This window comes from Gymnoscopelus braueri (assembly GCF_963280865.1).
Source record: "Gymnoscopelus braueri genome assembly, chromosome: 5".
Lineage (NCBI taxonomy): Eukaryota > Metazoa > Chordata > Actinopteri > Myctophiformes > Myctophidae > Gymnoscopelus > Gymnoscopelus braueri.
In genome coordinates this window covers 29,772,443-29,792,612 of record NC_137606.1, presented here as the reverse complement: position 1 = coordinate 29,792,612, position 20,170 = coordinate 29,772,443, and the positions used below count along the sequence as shown (strand labels likewise).

Genomic DNA, 20,170 nt, shown 5'->3' with positions numbered 1-20,170 from the left:
TAAATCGCACCGCTGGCAGTATTTATCTATGTCTCAGACAACCCTGCTGGGAGATGGGAACGGTGAAATGAGAATCAACAGCCTGCTCCTCCTCTCTTCACCTCCCGTCAGGTTATTTCATCTGCCCCTATCAACGGCAACATGTGAAGAGAAAATGATAAATGTATAGCAACTCAAGAGCTATCTGCCGCCACCCTCTGCATTTTATAGCAATACCAGAGGTCATTTCAATGTATTTTGTCCAAACGTAAAGAGTCAAAAGCCTCTTTTGCTGAATTGATGTGCAAGATTATATTTAAAGTATATGCTTTTCTTAAACTGCACAGTCCCTAACCACCTTGAGGACCAATCAGGTCTAATTCCTCAATTCCACTCAGATCTTACATATTTCACATTGTACTGAATTTAGGGGTTTTCCACTTTGGCAATGACTGCACTATAATATAAGACTGCACTGGAGCTATTTTAGACTCCCATCTAAGACAATTACACTCCAGCTTTGTATCTGACAGCCACACCCTATTACCACGTCTACCAAGTATAGAATGGAAGGGACAGTCAGCGGGCGCGGGTGACGGCTGGATAGGGAGAAGATAGGAACGATGGGAGGTAACAATAACACACAATTTCAAGCTTCATTGTTATTCTTCTCATCTACCTCCCAAGCGACAACCACGAGTCGCCCAGGATTCTAATCATTCCTGTTGTCAGATTGGTACCCCAAGTGAGATCGAGTTGATTACTTGAACAAATTTGCAAAGTAACGATGCAATTTGCTGCAGCGTGCCTAGGGAGGATTGGAACGTGAGATTGGTCGACTCTTTGGAGACTGAAGCAGAAAGTTGTTGCCCTCTCAGAGGCCTTGTCTTTGACTACGTTTATCGCACTATTAATGATAACACCTGTAAACAAATCAACAAGTTCATTTGTGCAGAGAAAAACGTTGCCACGAACATTGCATCAAACAGCTCAAGGACTTTCGTGAAAATTGGAAAATTAAGCTCATATTGGAAATTAAGCTCATATTGAACGTTCAGGAAAGAAAGCGATGCTCTAGGCCTTATGTGTCCTCTGTTACACTGAGGGAATGTGTCATCCTTAAGTAGATACAATATTAGAGGCTGACACTACACAATATGCTGACCAATATAAAGTGGGTGACTGTCATTTCAAGTTTCATGATTAAAGATTCCACTGACATTGTGGTGCATCAAATAATTAATTAATTAATGTATTTATCTATTTATTAGAAAGACTATTCCTCATAGTAATTGCTCAAGAGTTTGACCCTTTTTTAATACAAAACTAAACTGGTTGTAGGTTAGAAGTAGCCTGACACTCAGCCTGAATGTTCATTTCGTTTCACTCCAGGGGGTGGAGCCAGGCTAGGTTAGAAGCCAACAGGCACCAAATAAATATTCACCTAATACAGTATAAGATCATTAATTAATCAATTCATATAAATATTTATCCTGGAGCACAAATCACAGGTCAATGGCGTTCTGCATGCTTCAAGCCATTATATATGTGTTGCACTTATTTTGCAGCTTTCATTTTTGTCACAATAAATTGTATATAGACAATAGACATGATATAAGTTCAGCAACTGAAAGTCAATGGAAATGATTGCGTTATTGTGTTTAGGTCAAATTTGACCCACTTTCAAGTTGAGATATGTAAAAAGTACCATTTACTTTTTTATTGGAACAAGGCTTCATGATATCCTCAGAAACAGCTATTTTTATTTTTACACATGAAATTGTCACCATTTATTCTGAAGGTCAGAGAATATTACACACACACACACACACACACACACACACACACACACACACACACGGTACCTCATATGAACCTGGCAAAATAAACATCAAGACAAAGTGTCACCTGGGATACATCATAATCCCACCACAATAATCCAGCTGTGTGTGTGTGTGTGTGTGTGTGTGTGTGTGTGTGTGTGTGTGTGTGTGTGTGTGTGCATGTGTGGGTGTGCGTGTGTATCCCTGCCTGTTGAGTTGACTTTTGACTACAGTTGTGACACTTGCCCAATATGGCTTTTATCCATTAGAAAAACACACAAAATAAATCTTAAATGTTTATTTAGTGGACATTTAGTGGTCCATCTTTACACTCTCAGAGTTCAGTTAACATTCAGCATTTTGCTGTGTCAGGATGCAACTACCTGTAACAGATGAGCTGAGGCCTGCTATCAAAGCAACCTCTGCTTCAATGACACCTCAGCAGTGCCACAGGCTGATCGCCTCCATGCCACGCAGCCTTGATGCAGTCATTTGTGTAAAAGGATCCCCGACCAACATACTTTTCAGAAGGTCGACATTTCTGTATTATACATCCCCCCCCTTTTTTTTTAAGTGGTCTTATGTAATATTCAAATATTTTTTATATCTTTTATTTTCAGGAGCTTTATGCCATAATCATCAAGATTAAAACTGAAATATTTCACTTTATGTATAATGAATCGATACATATATGAACGTTTCACTTTTTTGATGTGGAAAAGTCTACTTTTCCACGACAATTTTCTTGTCATGCACCTGTTCTCTTCTGTCCACATTTACCACATTGTTCATCCACATAACTACAGTATTCACCTTTTTAAAAAAAAGGTAATCTGTTTTGTGTTCTGCTGTGTCATTTTGCAAGGGCTTCATGTAATTGAACTCACAGCCTCTACCTTATGTGTGCACACTACACACTATCAGATAGTGTGCAGTGAGATAGCGACTATCTCCTCTTTCGTGTGTTTTTCAGTGAACCTTTGAGGTTGTATTGTATGTAACCAACATCTTCTGTGCCACAGAGGGACTACTAGACTAGAGAATGATAACTAAATATATTTGTACCTCATATTCACATTAATATAATAATTAATACATTTTAATATAAATTAGATTGTAGGATTTGAACCTAAAGTAATGTCGGTCATTGTCACAATGAATAGCACTGAGCTACATGAGCACATAACTTACATTTCTCATGTATCTAGCACCACTTTTTGTTGCACTCAACGACAGTACAACTGAAAATTATCACATGGTTAGTTTTGGCCTCAACAAATTAAAGGCCAGATATCATAGGATTTATATGATATACAGTTACAGTTGTAATTGTTTATATGGATAATTAATGTTAAATAAGACGGGGGTAGGGGGTAAATAAGTTTTACTTCTTCCTACTCTTTTTGAACATGTTGGGGATGATAAATGTTTGTTTATAGTTCATTATTATTTAATTTTTATAAAGTGGCTTTCATTGTTATTGATTGGTTCTTGTTTTATTTTACCTGCAAGTTCAACATAAAGTTTATCAAATCAAAAGGTAATCCAACACTGTGATTTCTAGCATTTCTATGCATAAAATAAATATTTTACATTTTGACTGATGGAATCGTTGAGGAAATTATAAATATGTGAATTACCCACAATGTTAAGAGTATGCAGCTCTGTAAGTCTGTATTGTTAGATTTGTCAGTGGAATCACTGGATTACTACAGAAACCATCAGGCAAGCTGCCATAGGCACAACAATAACTATAAGAATAGTGGAAAAAAATAGTCTAGAAAACTTAATGCCCATTGGCAATGATACACTGTTACGGCATGATTTGTCTTCTTGAATTTGTTTGCCTTTCAGTCAGTTCTTTATACTATTCATAATAATAATACCTTTCACATTACTAGAACCAGTTAAAAGCCTAAATCATTTTATCATCCTCTACATACAAAGCTGCATCAAACATAAGGGACATCTCTGTATGTTCACACATCTCCTGTGGCCATGTTTGATTTGCTGTGACCTGACCGAAGCTTAAAGCTCTGCAAAGGCTCGTCTAATTACCAAGAAGCACAGACCTCCCAGTTACTCAGGAGTGAGCAAAACAAAAAAGCTGCATACCGTACATTTAATAGGTGTATATTGCTGAAAGAATGTCAGGAAAGGATATTATGATCCATGTACAAAGAGCTGTATTGCAATGTGATTCAGCATAAGAAAGCTATGCACTACCTGGATTTCTATCACCTTTCTCAGACCTTGATACCACTAGGTACCAAGATTAAGCTTGTGCTGGCTTCTTTCATCCACCCTGTTCTACTGTAGATAGGTGATTAGATTGAAGGGCCCAGCAGAGGAGATAGAAGTGTCTCCTCTGCACCGAGAGGAAAAGCAATGTTCCACAAGACTACACATTCATTACTCAAAATAAACCTCCATTACGCAAATGTCGTATGCATAATTAGGCTATAGGAATAATTAGAATTGTGATTATTTTCTCCATGGGCCAAACTATCTAAATTGTGATTGACACCAAGCGAATGTGGAAGACTACCACGCATGCATGGGAATGAATAAATCCGGTCTGACTATCGTGCACACACAAACACACAGTACACACACAGAAGACTATCTGTGTTGTAAATGTGCTTCAGCACAATGACAAACATGAGAAAACAGAGACAACAAAGGGATTTAGAGTGTGGGTGGCAGAGCACATTATTCATAATACAAAACCCATGTGACATATCTGCTGTGTACTGTCACAATAAAACTATCATTCTATTACATTATAATTCACAAATACTGTGAACTACTTAATTCAAGAAAATATGGTATTGTGATGGTTTGGATATTCCTGCAGAATGGGCAGTATTTATTGTGTATAATTTATGCTTTTTAAGATACTAATGTGGGCAATTACCAAGATGGTAACCGGATAGGTGGGCACCAAGGACGAGTGGGCACCTCTGTGTTAAATTGGCTATTATTTCCAAAATGTTAAAAAATTAAATATTTGGCAAATGTTTTTGCCAAAACAAAAGTAAAGTATACATGATTAGAACATGCTTAAACATTTGACAATTAAGGTCTAATACTTCTACAATTGCTGCAAATTGCTACAAAATCAGTATATCCAGTCGTTTTGGGGCATAAACAAGTATAAAATTAAATCTGATAATGATGTACCGTGCATGTTCATCATGTATACTTTACATCACTACTCAAATATTTTTACATTTTGGACAAAATAGCCATTTTACATCGAGGTGCCCAGATGTCCCCAGTGCCCACCTATCCTATATCCACTAAGATGCTAATTACATAACAGACTTAATAACATAAAGACTGATCTCTTAACTTAAGGTAAGGTTGCTGCCTGGTCTACCTCTTCAAAAGGGAGCAATTGTGGCCAGAGCCTTGATCTATGGGACAGCAGTGCAATCCTGCTGGAAGGGCAGTCTTGATATTTGTGTTTTGCGAAGTAGAGCCCATTACTACCAGTCTGGGACTGCTGAGGATTCCAGTGGATGTGCACCTTTCATCTCCAAAGCCATCGCTCAGGGTAACAATAAGGAGGGATACCATTCCTTTTGAACTCACCAGGTGGGGGCAGCAACACAGGCATGAACTGAATCGGTGGACTTGAGGGTTGTATTTTGCATTTTATTCATGCACTCCTCTCTGTCAATATATAATGGTAAAACCAATGTCAGCAGCTTTAATAAATATGCAGAAGGCGCAGGCAGGTTTACGTGGCTTCTTTTACATTTTAATGGAAAAAGCTGCCAATGACAGATAAAGCTATTGATTGAAAAATGGAAAAAGATTCTATGGTTCCTGAAGCATACCAAAGGAAACATTTGGGAGAGATCTAATCTACAAACGCCCTTTAGAATCCAATCTTTCAAGATGTATTTGATTCAAATAGCCAAAACAGGCAAATTGTGTCACTGAATCATCATAAATGACAAGACTGCATGAAAAATAGTCATGATATGTTCACATTTATTGTGCAGACTTTTATATACATACATTTTATACACCTAATTTACATAAAACAGAAATAAATTAATTTGCTAGTGTTCTGTAACTCATTCTGTTCTAGTGATGACACTGTTAAACATATCAGATAAAAACATCACATTTCTGAGTGACACAGGTAAGTGACAACTTAGTACATGTGACAATTCAATTTAGTCTACTATCAGTTAGTGTTTACATATTACACATACTATGTAGAGAAGCCGTTTGTAAGATTTTACGCGTTTAACCATCTCTAGACGGTTATAAAATTTAGAGGAATCAATACATGAAGCTCATCTGTGAAAACCCAGTCATCAAAGAGCAATATCTTTCATGACTGCAAGGCTTTCAAATGATAGTGTGTAAGATCACAACAAAAGACAACAATGCAGCTTGAAGCTACAGCCGTAAGTGTCGTCTCTCCTGGGGGAGGCTAAGCAAGTGACACGTGTGTGTACTGATGGCAGTATTTTCAACACATATATATTTTAAATACACACATATTTCCCCACTTGTTTTGTGTAATTTGTTTAAAAAACATATTTCCACCAAGCGATAGCATTTTCAAGGATGGCACGGCAACAAAGTTTTTTTCTTTTTTAGATCAGGACAAAATAGCATTTGAAATGAAGGGCCACTTGAACAGCTCAATGCTGTTGTATTAAGCAGAGGAGACAATCAAAAACAACTTATAATGCAGCCCTACTCTAGCACTGCATCATAAGGCCTCAAATCAGTGGTGTAAGTACTTGTGTATAGTTATAAAGATACAAGGATCACACTCAACAAAATTAGGTTACCGGTACTTTCATTTTTTAAATTTGAAACCATGCCAAAATGAATAAATGTTTTTGGCCCTCTGTAAGCACTTACACCAGTCTGATTTGATGGGTTTGGATGTTTAAAAAAAATAACGGTTTCTTTTAGCATTTGCAAGGAACAACTACATTTGTTTTATTTAAATACATTCCTTTCTGCCAGTGTCTATTGATACATTTGTGACACCAGTACTTTCAATTTGTAGCAATTTAGCAAACCACATTTAGTTTCTGTCAGTTTGCGTATTTGATGAGGTTATTCAACTTAAGCTAGCAGCAATGGCTAAGACAGAGTGACCACAGAAATGACATCTGGGGTTTCTTAAAAACTTACAAACCGCATCATTCATATGTTAGAGATGAAATTACTATTGTGCTAAATACTTATTACAAATACATACATTGCAAACATAAAATACAGTTTCTCACAAATTCATCTGTTCATTATAATAATAAAAAAGTAAATCTAATGAGCAAATGCGCAGCTTGCTTTAATAGAGTACATTTTAGTGTATGCAAACGATAAAAAATATATTACTTGGTGTGGCCACGGCCAAGACAGTTCAAAATGTGGCAAAAAAGAAAAGAAAAACGAAAGAAAAATGTAAACTGGACATTTGAGAAATTCTCTCAAGGTTTCCCCTCTCCCACAACTGTAAGTTAAGGGAGACACCAACTTGCTCTCGCTTCTTTAACCTCAAGCAAGTGACGGGGAAGTATAATCTACTTTTGCTAGCTTATAATAGATAAACACTGATACTAACTAGAGTGACATGCCTTATAAACACTAAACAACACATCAAATTGGAGCCTCCCCCTTACCACACAGAAGCACATACAGCATCTACTATGATACATTAACAGGTCTTAGCACTAAACTGCTGCAAGCAGCAATTACCCCATTGGTATAACTCTAAGCTAGTAAAACATGCAGCTTGTGGCGAGTTCCTACAGTACAATTCAGTGGTGATGGAAAATGCCTATGTGCAACTCACTCTGATGAAAAGTCCAGAGTTTGTGATTACTGTTAATATTACACCCATCAACAGATATCCATTTTCAGTATGGCTGTGGTGTTCGGTAAGCCTGGCACCAAATCCCGCCTGACTCTGAGCTAACGAGTGGCAGGCAGCCCAATAGCTACTTTTCACCACACAGGAAAAGTCTTGATTATTGCACTCAAGCACTGCACTTGCAAATGATCATGCAGAATGTATGAGAAACACCACTACACTCAAATCAGTGGTTGCTTACTATGTGACAAATGATCGCACGCTTCTTTGGAAGACTAAAATGCATTGTTTGGGTGTTGGGGACATACAACTATGTGACAGGACACTTCAACGAGACTATTGTGACAACCTAAGTTGGGCAGGAATCAAGACAAAGTGAAGGGCAATGATCCCTTTCAAAAAGATACTCGGAAGTAAGTTTCATGAATGAATTACCCAATACGGTTAAAAAAAAAAGGGAGTGTTTGGGTAAGATAATAATTTCACTGAAGAGAAAATGGGATTGAATATTGCTATTAAATCAAGCCAAGTTAGCCAAGTTGCTAGATTCATGGTAGTTAGTGATATTACATCCACTTCTGACATTCCTAGCATAGGTTCTGTTAAAACACAAACATAGTTCATAGTGACAGATAAAATAAAAACACGAGGGTTCATTTACTGTACTTGTAATGGAGAGAGCTGCTAAAGAGAATTACAGATAAAGGAAAAAAAGAGACAAAGCAACAACAAAAGAGAAGAAAATCATTGCATTCTCACCCTTTCCCCTTGATAACAACTCCATGCACTAGACCAGAGACTAGACAAGTGACAGGATAAGGCAAAACAATGAGCAGGAAGGGAGAATTAGAGAGAGAGAGATAGAGGCGATACATACAAGTGAGAGGGGCTTGTTGGTGCTCATTGAGGTGTGGATTAACATTCTTCCTGCTCAGGGGGACTGAGAGCCTGACCTGTAGCTCTTAAAGCTGCCCAGAAGACTCTGCACTCCCTTCTTGACACGGCGAGCCACGGAGTCAGCAGGGGGAGTGGGCAGACAAGAGCCCAGACTGGGGGGTCGCGCATCCAGACACTTCTGGTATCGCAGCTAAGGCCAGAAATCACACAGACACAAACACACCAACAAAACACAGATTAACCACTGTAAATCTATTATGTCGCAACACGTTGCTCACACATAGTGAGCTTGTAGATCTGCTATTTTTGCTAAATGTTTGCCCCAGAATAGGACACTAGGGTTCATGTGGTTAAGGCCTGTACTCGTGTAACGATGAGGGCCTGATGCTCTAAGAATAGGACGATGGAATCTTTAAGTGAACCTAAAGAAGTCTATAAGAAGTTCCATGTGCTCCTGTACTCTCCCATTTGATAGATCAAGGCCTATTACAGTAACAAGATTCAGGCTTTACAGGCTTTTTTGAAGTTTAGCAATATACAATATGGATTGCGAATGGACAGAATTTATTTTTGGCAAATACTGTTCATTATCAATGAATCATTTGCAAGGAAGCATTGGGCTGAATAGGTAGAGAGGCCATCTAGGAATCAGAAGGTCCCTGGTTGCCCCCCGGCTCGCCTAATGTGTGTGTTGAAGCGTGCCTGTCCTGAGCGAGAAACTTAACCCCTAAGTGCTACCTGGGCACTGTATTAATAGCGCCCGCTGCTCCTAATAGTTAGGATGAGTAGAGTGCAGAGGACACACATTTCATGTATGTGCAAATGTAAACTAAATTAGGTGGCATGTAAAGAAAATAAGGGTGCTTTTCTTTGGGTTAAGGGAAACATGCAGGTGTCCCTTTTGGGTTATGAGAACCCATGTTTTTACAGGCGGCAAGAGGAAGAACCCTACACCTTTAAAGTAACCAAAACATTTGGACACAAATAATTGGTCAAATGTGCACGCTGCACATTCAACAACAGAAGAAGTAGCTAAATGTGTGAACGGGTATGGATTCTTTCTTACAATTGGCAATTGTAGTAGCAAATACTTTACATTTAGCATTTGTGTCATTGACATGCCCAAGTCTCTGTAGTTGTTGTTTTGCAACCAAATCTGCTGAAATGCGCATGTTCCAGTCAGTGTTGATTTCGTCGACTAAAACTATGACGAAAAATGTTCGTCGACTACCTTTTTTCATTGACGAAAACTAAATGAAAACTAAGCTATGATGACTAAAACTGAGACTAAATATATTGAACATTTCGAAACTAGACAAAAATGTTAGTTGATTCACGAGATCGTAAATATCTCAAATGGCTCAGGATCAGATCACATGTAACCATAACAATCACCAATGCATATCAAACAACAAATTAGTCGATCTGTCTTAACCTCCATTTAAATGTTTTTTTTTGTTTTCATCTCATGCAGTTACTGACACCGTCACTCACCATGCAGGCAGCCTGCACAGCCTCACTCAGACTGGCGGCGTTAGGATCACACCAAAACATGTGACAGATGAAATCACTGGGACCCTCAGCCATGATGAAGGCAAAGGTGCGGACGTCCTTCCCCACGCCCATGAAAGACAGGAAACGCACCCTGCATTCTGACAGCACCTCCTCAGTCTGTGAAAAAAAAAAGTTTAGAAAAAAATATGGCATTCATTTATGGGGGGGGATAAAGAAAAGAAAAGATGGAATATGGAGATACATGGTTTATGCCTGACAGCAATGAATATTTCTTGCACATTATGGCCTTGGGAGACACATTATATTACGTAGTGTACAGTCACCTGTCTTGCAAGTATGGTAAGAGTAGCAGGGGCGACATTGACAGAGACAGGAGTCCAGTCATGTTTATCTTTGCCATCCATTGCTTTCGCCAGAGCAACGTTGATTGTGTCCATGCCTGAGCAATGCACAGGGGATAAATACAAATGAAATTATAGAAACACATGCATTATATGTTTACATGGTCAAATTGCTCACTTTCACGTGTACATCAATGAAAGCCTTTCAGATCCATTCGATACTTACCTACTGGCTTAGCCACACACTCATTACCAAGGTAGTACACATGGAAATGCTGGAAGAGCTCATTTTTGGGGACAGGAAACTCTGTGGTAGATCATATAATAGGGTACGTTTGTTAAGATTGTTATAACGTTGGAACAGATACAGTATATAGTATTTACATATTTTAATCACTTACTCTATACATTTTGTTGTACGCTAATAGCGAAAACATCCAGTCCACAAGCTCACAACGCATCGCAACCTAGATCTGGTATTTATACCAAAATGTTGGCCTATTTTTGGTCGAGTGTTTCCTGTTTGCCTATTATCAATCTGGGAACCCATCGTCAAATAAAAAGGAAAAACCCTCTGCTGTTTTTCACTTTATTCATTTGACTCTGGGCGGAGCTGTACGGAGGACCCATGCTCAGGGAAACCGGGGTTTTGGTCTGCCTTCAGCCTTCCACTTCCGGTGGTGCGACTATGTTTTTATTACCACAAACAATATTTCTCCACGGAACACTAACACCATTTCTCCCAAAGAACATGGATCGTTTTGGTTATAAGCCCACTTGTTTCTATGATGAAAGAGCAAGTTAAAATTTTACTAACTTTCCGTGGTTTTGTCGGCTCCGAGGACGCTATTGTTAAATGAGTTTCGGTTTGTTTCCAGTGGGGAACGAGCTGCACACATGTAAATCCTGCCCACTACATTTGATTGGGTAAAGCGCGGCCTGCTTCCTGATCTGATGGCACGCCCACTTGTAGCCCACATGTGCATGGGTTCTCAACGCGGCTACCGACAGATTCAAGCGCAGCGATGGATCTGTTCTTGAGAGATTAGCCTATTATGACATGCCCAGTGGTTCATGTGGTTATGAAATATAAACTAACTTGGTTCCATGCATGTCGGTAACAATGCAAGTCATTCCATTTATATTGGCAAACGTTATCTGAAGCTCGGCTAATCAGTTAAGCCGACGGGTCGGGTTAGCCAATTAGGTATTTATGCTAGCTTAGCGGCACAAACGTGACATGACGCTCCACCAACCTCCCTAACACACAGAGAATTTGTGCGTTCTCCTCAGACCCGAGGGATGACAGATACAAATATTTTGGTTCTCGGAAACCGTTGGTCCATCCAAATTGCCATTCGGCACTGTACATATGAGACAAGTATGAGTCCGACGCTTTCCGAGTTACGCCGGTCAGAGTGAAACACCACAGAGATTTGGTAAATTATAGTATAGATATTAAATCGTGCAGGGATGAAAGCCTTGCCATACCTTCAATCGGGATGACAAATGGTTTACAGGGGTCGGAGTTCAGCCTACTCAGACCTGGCTTGGATGCCTTCCTCTCCGTCATTATCTGAGGAGAGGTGGAGGGAAAACAGGAGGGTTCGGGAGGAGTTTATGCTAACTGGAACAAGAAATGTGTGAAAACACATAATTACAAATTACACACAAGTAAATGACAAAATACTCAGCATAGGTGGCTGACCTTTGAGCACATCTCATGCAGGCTGGTAGCAATGTTCTTGGCAGGTGAGTCACAACGGAAAACGTGACACTTGAGGACTTGGGTCAGGTTGTCTCGAGCCACATATGCAAAATCTCTGCAATTGAAACAAACACGCACACAATATTTTTATATACATACATCACACACGCACAATACACATGTATAGTATACATATACTGTATGTAGCGACATGGCCATCAACATCACTTGAATCAAGTACAGAAACTAGTACAGAAACAACAGGCAAATAATAGCACAGATGCTAGTACAGGTACCACAAGCACAATAATCCACTACTATAAATAATAACTGAAGTATACCTTTCCCTGTAAATGACAGCAAATGCAGCATGAAAGAAAAAAGGAGTTAGGTATCAGAAAGTTGGACAGAGTTATTATGGAAAATGAGTACAGACAGTATTTTGAGGAGCATCTGCAATACTACAAATACTCCAGCAGAGAGCAGTAGTGTATTGTGGCTGGGGCATGACTGCAACCAAGGATTTCAGAGAATATAAAGCGCCTCTTGTCAGTCTGGTGTGACTCATAATGACTACTACAGCTGGCTATACATAGCCTACATTTAAAAGCAAAAATAACCACCGTGTTCAGATTACTTTATCCAGCAGTTTATGATAGGCACCGTCTATAGTGAGGGAATTTAGGATAGGATTAATATATCTGTAATAAATGATTAATGCAAACTGTGCCTAATATTTCAGTGCAGGGTACAAGTTCACAACAAGCAACAGTTACTATACAATTCCTAAATTAGTAGCTATACTTTTCTTTTAAATGTTACACATTGCCCAGTAGCCTCTATTTTTGTTTGGGTGGAAAAAGTGATCCAAACTACAGTGTTTTTTTTTTTTATCATAACATTTTAATAATATGTTTCCCTATTCCTAAACCATGAACATTGAACATTTCTATCACATAGAAAGTGTAACTATTGTATCACAAAAAAGCCATTACTAAAATAGAAAAGAAAGCATTGTGTTCAGACAGTGACTACCATTTGACCACATCCTGTGGACACACTGACCTGCCATTGTCTCTCCCTACACCCCACACACGGATGCTGGCAATGGGCTGAGCATGCAGCAGAGTTTGGCCCAGTGGGTCAATCAAGTTCATGGTGTCATTCTCCAGCACCATGCGCATATCTTTACCCTGTGAAAACACGCACACACACACACACACACACTCTTCTTAATAATGAGCATACTATAACAAGGTAATCAAATACAAAAATAAAATATATACTGTAGCAAGCTCTTCCAAAGATGCCGTTGTAAAACTTATTTAGTTATGGATCATTGATATCTTTACTATTATTGGCAATGGTCTTGAATCAAACAGTGGTGCATCAAAAAATAACCAATAGTATTGTTTTCTTTCTTTTCCCCCCTTTTTTTAAACATGCCATTTTCTAAAGAAAACATCTCAAAGCAGCTGAAAGAACAAAACTAAATAATGTGATTTAGTAATCAGTACTTAGGCACGTGGACAGGGTGTGTCAATTCACTTCCTGTGTGGCGTGCAAGGTGTGAATAAACAAGAATTCCACTGCCTGCAATGTTGTGCCAGCTGTATTGTAAGCCGCATGTGACAATAAAACCCTTGAACCTAAACACTGGCCACCTGCCAAACTCTGCTACATTTTTGGAGTGGCTTGCTCTTTCAGCAGTAAAAAATAAAATAAAGGTTTTCCATCCCCTACTGAGGGAAAAACACAATCCCTACCTCTCCCCAGATCCCAGCTGTGTCATGAAGGTTGTGTTTGTGATAGGACAGCTGCCTGATGCAGTTGTTCACGGCGACACTGCTCTTTCCCGGTGCCAGGTCCTCCTCAGACATCTCCACCCAGCCCAGAGAGCGCACAGCGAAACGCTGGAATGGTGTAGACAGGCAATGGAGAGGGGAAAGGGGGGAAAACAAGCCAATTAGGAAAAGGGTGGAGGAGCAGATGTGTTGACAGGCGGAACAGCCAACAGACCACCCTCTTCCTGTGGGAGTAGTGCATTTAAGTCTGGGCATCTATTAGCACTAGTCTTTATACCTTAGCCTCTAGGTCTGTGCAGAGTGGAGCGAGCTTTTCCTCTTCCTCAGACTGAGAACAGTTGTAGCTAGAATGACAGAGAGAATGATGGCATAAAACTTGGTCTGAGAAGCAATATATATATTTTGTTATTTCATTTGATAAGCTTAACCAATGCCTACTTCAAGTTAATGGATGCATAGCGCAGAGTTGCCCCTTCAAACTCCTTCAGGCTTTGGTCAGAGGCCCCTTCTTCACCCTCCTGCAAATATAACACCAAAACGTTAGATAAGGACGTCAACCCTTGCCACTATGTTTGAGTAAAGGATCACGGCAAATAATCAAACTGAGACATATAGCCACGGCTTATGAAAACATGATCATAGGCCTAATCAGGTGTCATATAGAGTTATAAAACATGGCGAACAGAAATTACCACAACAAAGACAGAAAGACTAGTATATGGGACCACATTGGCTGGAACAATCTCCCTGATTAAGTGTCTATGTGTTTTATATTTCCATTTAGAAGTATATTACTGGCTACAATTACTGGCTTAGCGCCTCATTATTTCCAAGGGCTTGTTCCCAGTGCCTCACAGTGCTTTTCTGCTAGAAGAAAAGACATCTCGTTGACATATTAGAGCCTAAATCTGCCTGCAGCTGTCCCTTGTACCAGGCAACATACAGAAAATTACGAAGAATGTTTAAGGGCATCAAACTAACTACCCAGTACCCAGAGCTATAACCTTTGTAGATAGCCTATTTGAAGAGCATCAAGCATTGACATCTGGAAAAATAAAACAAAAGAAAGGCATTTTCAAATGCCACAATTGCCCACCGGCCGCCCCTTTGTAGTAAAGGCAGGCCTTAACAGTGGTCTTAACAAATGGAATGAAAAGTCTTTGGATTCATAAATTCATTCTGACCAAACTGTCACCGGTCTTGATACAGTTAGGAGTGTGAAGGGCACTGTCATCCTTAAACTTAATCCTACAAAGCTCTATTGTTATATTAACATATTAAATATATAATCATAAAAGCTGATGTTTAAAATGCCATCCTTTTGAGCAGAAACAGGACACCCTTGTTAAATGGGTTTAATGGTAAACTATTTTAATTTACATTGCTCATCCATAAATATCAGCTCACTCACTTAAGTAAACTAATTCAGTTTAGACTCACCTTCCACAGCTCCCCTTCACTAGTTCTGTCATCTGGGTTAGAAAGTTGAAGCCAAGACTCCTAGAAATTGTACAAAAAGCTGTTATTATTACTGCCTTTAGACAGTTTTGCTATTATATTATAATTTATAATATTATAGAAGAAAAGGTGTTAGACCTCACCTCAGGTTCGTCACACGGTGTGGTCTCCAAGGACATACTGGAGGACATGATGGAGTCGCCAACTTTGTCCAGTGGTGAAGGAGGTTCCCACTGGGTGGTGCCAGTGGGTATGTGCCAGTAGTAGGTGCCTGATGTGTCTCGCACCCGCATCCAGCCAGCAGGTAAGTCTGTGTCTGTCTCAAAGGCATTGGAATCCCAGAATGACTCTAAAAACACCAAGAATGTGATGTCACAACTAAGCAATAAGCATCATCCATTTGGAAGTGCTTCCGAATCATCAGACCCTTGAACTAGAACATTCTACCATTGTCATCATATCACAACTATCAAGAATGCGGACACCATTCAAACCCGAATAGAACGTGGCAGCCACGTCCATTGAGTTCAATGGAGAAGTGGCGCCATGTTAAATTTGGTTCCTCAAGCTATGTGGATGCTCACATATTTATTGTTGTAGATATAGTTGGCATGATTGGTGTGGATAGCCCTTTACACTTTGTGTCAACAAGATTTTCTGAGGAAAATGTCATTTTTGTCGAGAGATAATTGTTGAATAGGTCATGTGATGAAGTATAAATTAAGTGTTACCGTTAATATCATGGATACCATGAAACTACAGGCTACACACTTATGATTGTTTGTAAGGTCACTTGGTATCTTTATTCTCGTCTCTGTGGCAGAATATAAAACAAGGCACCTTAGCTTGGCTGATGATGTGTACAGTGCAACACTCATGCTGTACCACAAAATTGACTTGCTGATTCAACTCAGCATTTACATGGCCTATTCTATTCTCCTTACCTCTGTTGCCATTTGGAGAGCTGTCATTTGTGCTGTCTTGAGACACTGCTGGCCAGTTAGTTTCCTCATCACTTGGTGCTCCGTTCACATTGGTGAACAGGAGACAGGCATTCCTCCCCACAACACCTTCTTCTCTCTGAGACTCCATGTCACTCGGGTCTTCTTCCAACTCTTTCTCTCCTGTGATATCATTTGACGCCTCTTCTTCGTCTTCTCCTGTTGTTTCCTCCTTCTCTTTGTCATCTTCTTCCCTCTCTTTGCTTTCTGTTGCCTCCAGAGTGTCGATGAGCAGTGGTTCGTTGAGGATGCTCTTGGACTCCTCATCATTGAGGCCTGGGGTTGTTATTACAGTTTTGGGAGATTTGGTCTTCTCCTCGTTTCCCTGCTGATCTTCCTGAGTAGTAGTGTTCTGATGAGGGAAATCCTCCTGGTTCCCGTTGGTGATATTGCAGTTGAGGTCCTGTTCTTGCTGGTTCTCGGCTACTTTCCGCAGCTGGTTCTGGCCTTCTTTGAGCCATTTGGTATTGTTGCCAGTGGTGTCCTGGTCGCCCCAATGACTGCTGTCATTCAGCTTGTTCTTCAGCTCTTCGTCTTGCCTTTGTTTATTGACTAGATAGGCCGTCTCGTCGTCATCATGCCCACCCATGGTAACGTTACCATCAAACAGCTCTGAAGGAAAGGAACATTCATTAGCATTTAGGCTCAGTAGCAGATATCAGAGAGAATTAACTTGTTGGAGTGTGTGTGTATATCACAGCCATACAGTTAGTATGTCAATTATAGTCAAGTCAACTAATTAGCAGCTGGAGTCAACAATTAAGCAGTGGTGTAAAGTAACTAAGTACATTTACTCAAGTACTGTACTTAAGTACAATTGAGGTATTTTTACTTTACTGGAGCATTTCCAATTTTCAATACTTTTACTCCACTACATCTCAGAGGCAAATATTGTACGTTTTACTCCACTACAATTGTTTGAAAACTTTAGTTACTAGTTACTTTGTAGATTTAGATTTGTATTACTAAACATACATTAACCACTAAAGGTCTATATATATTTCATGTATCGCATGGCAACGCGTTGTGAGCTTGTAAATCTGCTATTTCCCAAACATTTTAGTACTTTAACTTTTGGTACTTAAGTATATTTTGATGCCAATACTTTTGTACTTTTACTCAAGTAACATTTTGAACACAGGCCTTTTAACTTGTAACAAGGGTATTTATACATTGTGGAATCGCTACTTTTACTTAAGTAAAATATCTGAGTACTTCTTCCACCACTGCAGTCAGTTTAATATTAGTATCTTCCAGACGTGCATATGAACGTTGTTGACTTCGTGTCAACCACGAATACAACCGTCTCTCGTCTTGCAGTGAAGCCTTTGCCATTTGTTTTGATTTTGAGGTCAGTCGTTATGAGCAATGTCGTCGACAACGGTATCAAAGCATACTCAATTAGCTTAACTGAGCATTTAAAAAACCAAGACCTATAAACAGAACCAAACAGAATTCCCAGTTTAGGTTAAAACAGGGCGGCTTCACTTCAGCTACAAATAACGGGCACCGTCCGCCATCATCATCATCGTCATTCTGGCTAACGTTAGCTTCTTAGCTATAGCTAACATGCACATTCCAGACCGAGAACATCCACAGCATTCGTGATGTTCTGAATACTGACACGATACGTACATTGGTTTCAACTTCAACTTCAACTTACCAAATGTCAGACCCCGTGTTTTTTAATATATGTTCGGATATGTCCGCTACATATTTCCATCAATCGAAGGAGCTCATTTCTTTTCCAGATAGTGTTGCTGCTGCTGGGCTCGTCTAGTGATGGAGGAGCGACCTGCGTCACAGCTCCGTCACAGCCTCGTCCAGCCCAGCCCACTAGCCCTGAAACATGACTGTCATATCATGACAGTCATGGCGCAACTTGTTCCTGGTTTTGAAAATGTTTCTATTTACAACCCGTACATCTACTTAAACGTTCAAATTTCAAATATAAAGTGCTGACCGCACGGCCATGGATGTAAAAAGTTGAAACGCTTGGGTCTAAGTACCCGTATCTTCCGTATTGTTCAATAAAAAGCATTTTAATCCAATCGGCAGCTATTTTCTCATAGAGAGACAGAGTGCAATACACCTCCCAACCGATAGGGTCGCGTAGTTGAAAGCAGAAATTAGGACATTTTAAGAAAATGGCCACCAATCGTATTAAAATGCTTTTTATTGAACAATGCGGTAGATACGGGTACTTAGACCCTGGCGTTTTAACTTTTTACATCCGTGGCCGTGCGGCAAGCACTTTATATTTGAAATTTGAACGTTTATGTAGATGTATTGGTTGTAAGTGGAGAAATTTCCAATACCAGGAACAAGTTGCGCCATGACACTTGTGACATACGAGCGTCATGTGAACCATGGCTACCAGCCCACATGATGCCACAGTGGGACAGCAGCCAGTGGTGGAAGTAGTACTCAAATGTTTTACTTAAGTAAAAGTATCAATACTGCAATGTAGATTTATACTCTGTTTACAAGTAATAGTACGGAATTAAATATGTACTTGAGTAAAAAAGTACAAAAGCATTGCATTGGTATGATCCAAATGTACTTAAAGTACCAAAAGTAGGAAGTACTCATTATGCAGAATGTCCCATTTCACAAGTTTTCAAATGTATTATTAAATATTTTTTTCAGATCTACAAGCGACGTGTTGTGAGCTTGTAGATGTACTATTTTCAAATGGCCGAAATGTAGCCTACGTATGGGACTGAAGTGGTTAATGTATGTTTTGTTATAATAATCTAAATCTACAAAGTAACTAGTAACTCAAGTTTTCAAATAATTGTGGTGGAATCAGTAAAAGTATCATATTTGCCTCTGAGATGTGGTGGAGGAGAAGTAAAAGTACTGAAAATTGGAAATACTCTAGTAAAGTAAAAAAATATACCTCAAAACTGTACTTAAGTGTAGTACTTGAGTAAATGTACTTAGTTATTTTACAGTGTAAAGTAACTAAGTACCACCACTGTGACTTTGGGCAGTGGTGTAAAGTTTACACCATGCCCAAAGCCACAGTGGCAAATCACAGCAGCACATCCAGACCGTAGCCTTGGATCAATATTTTTCGATTTGGTCATTTGTGTATACAATGTCAAAATAAATCTATGACCGTCTTGATCCAAGGCTAATCCATATCCAGCCTAATGCTACAGTGGGACAGCACAGCCAGTCCAGTGCCACAGTGTGGAACTTTTACCTTACTTTTATTACATTATTCATATTTTTCCGGGGCAGTGCACATTCATGAATATTTCATATTTCAAACCTAGTTTAAACCCAACTAAAAACCCACATAGCTACCAAAGTCTAATACCTAAACGATAGAATATCTACAGCCTTATGTGAAATATCTAATAAAATAAAACTAGAAATCTGTGTTCAGCAGAGCGCATATCTCCGCCAGGCTGGATGGCCTATACAATGGGGTGTGTGTGGGCTGCAGCTTTCAGGGCCCGAGGAACCTCGCATTTGTGGCCCCTATGGTTGGAACTCGGAAGTGAAAGCGCTTTTGGAGGTGTGCTCTAGAGAGGCCCCTCAATATGCAATTTAAATGGAGTTAATCGCATCCATTCATGATAAGCCATGCCAACATAGGCAAATCGGACATATCTGGACAATCACTTATCCAACCGACTCGACAGTGGGCACCACACTCCCTCAGGTCCTCTGCGATCCTGAACAGTGTTTGTGCCAAGTTTGCAGATTGGAGCCTTGGTGCACCTGTGGCCCCCTGGGGACCTTGATGGGGCCCCTGGAGGCCACATGTGGCCACTGGTG

At 39.7% G+C, this 20,170-nt stretch overlaps 1 protein-coding gene across 1 annotated transcript; it reads right to left on the bottom strand.

Moving 5' to 3' along the window:
• Positions 1-6,731: 6,731 nt before the first annotated feature.
• Positions 6,732-18,157, bottom strand: apbb1 (amyloid beta (A4) precursor protein-binding, family B, member 1 (Fe65)). Its single transcript, XM_080429472.1, has 14 exons — positions 18,042-18,157; positions 16,322-16,990; positions 15,521-15,726; positions 15,360-15,419; positions 14,358-14,437; positions 14,197-14,263; positions 13,881-14,027; positions 13,180-13,307; positions 12,115-12,229; positions 11,898-11,982; positions 10,633-10,713; positions 10,389-10,504; positions 10,045-10,221; positions 6,732-8,740 (listed from the first exon to the last, which is right to left on the bottom strand). The coding sequence occupies exons 2-14, from the start codon at positions 16,965-16,967 to the stop codon at positions 8,585-8,587; spliced, it is 2,064 nt and encodes a 687-aa protein (XP_080285598.1). The 5' UTR covers positions 16,968-16,990; positions 18,042-18,157; the 3' UTR covers positions 6,732-8,584.
• Between the last annotated feature and the right edge of the window lie 2,013 nt (positions 18,158-20,170).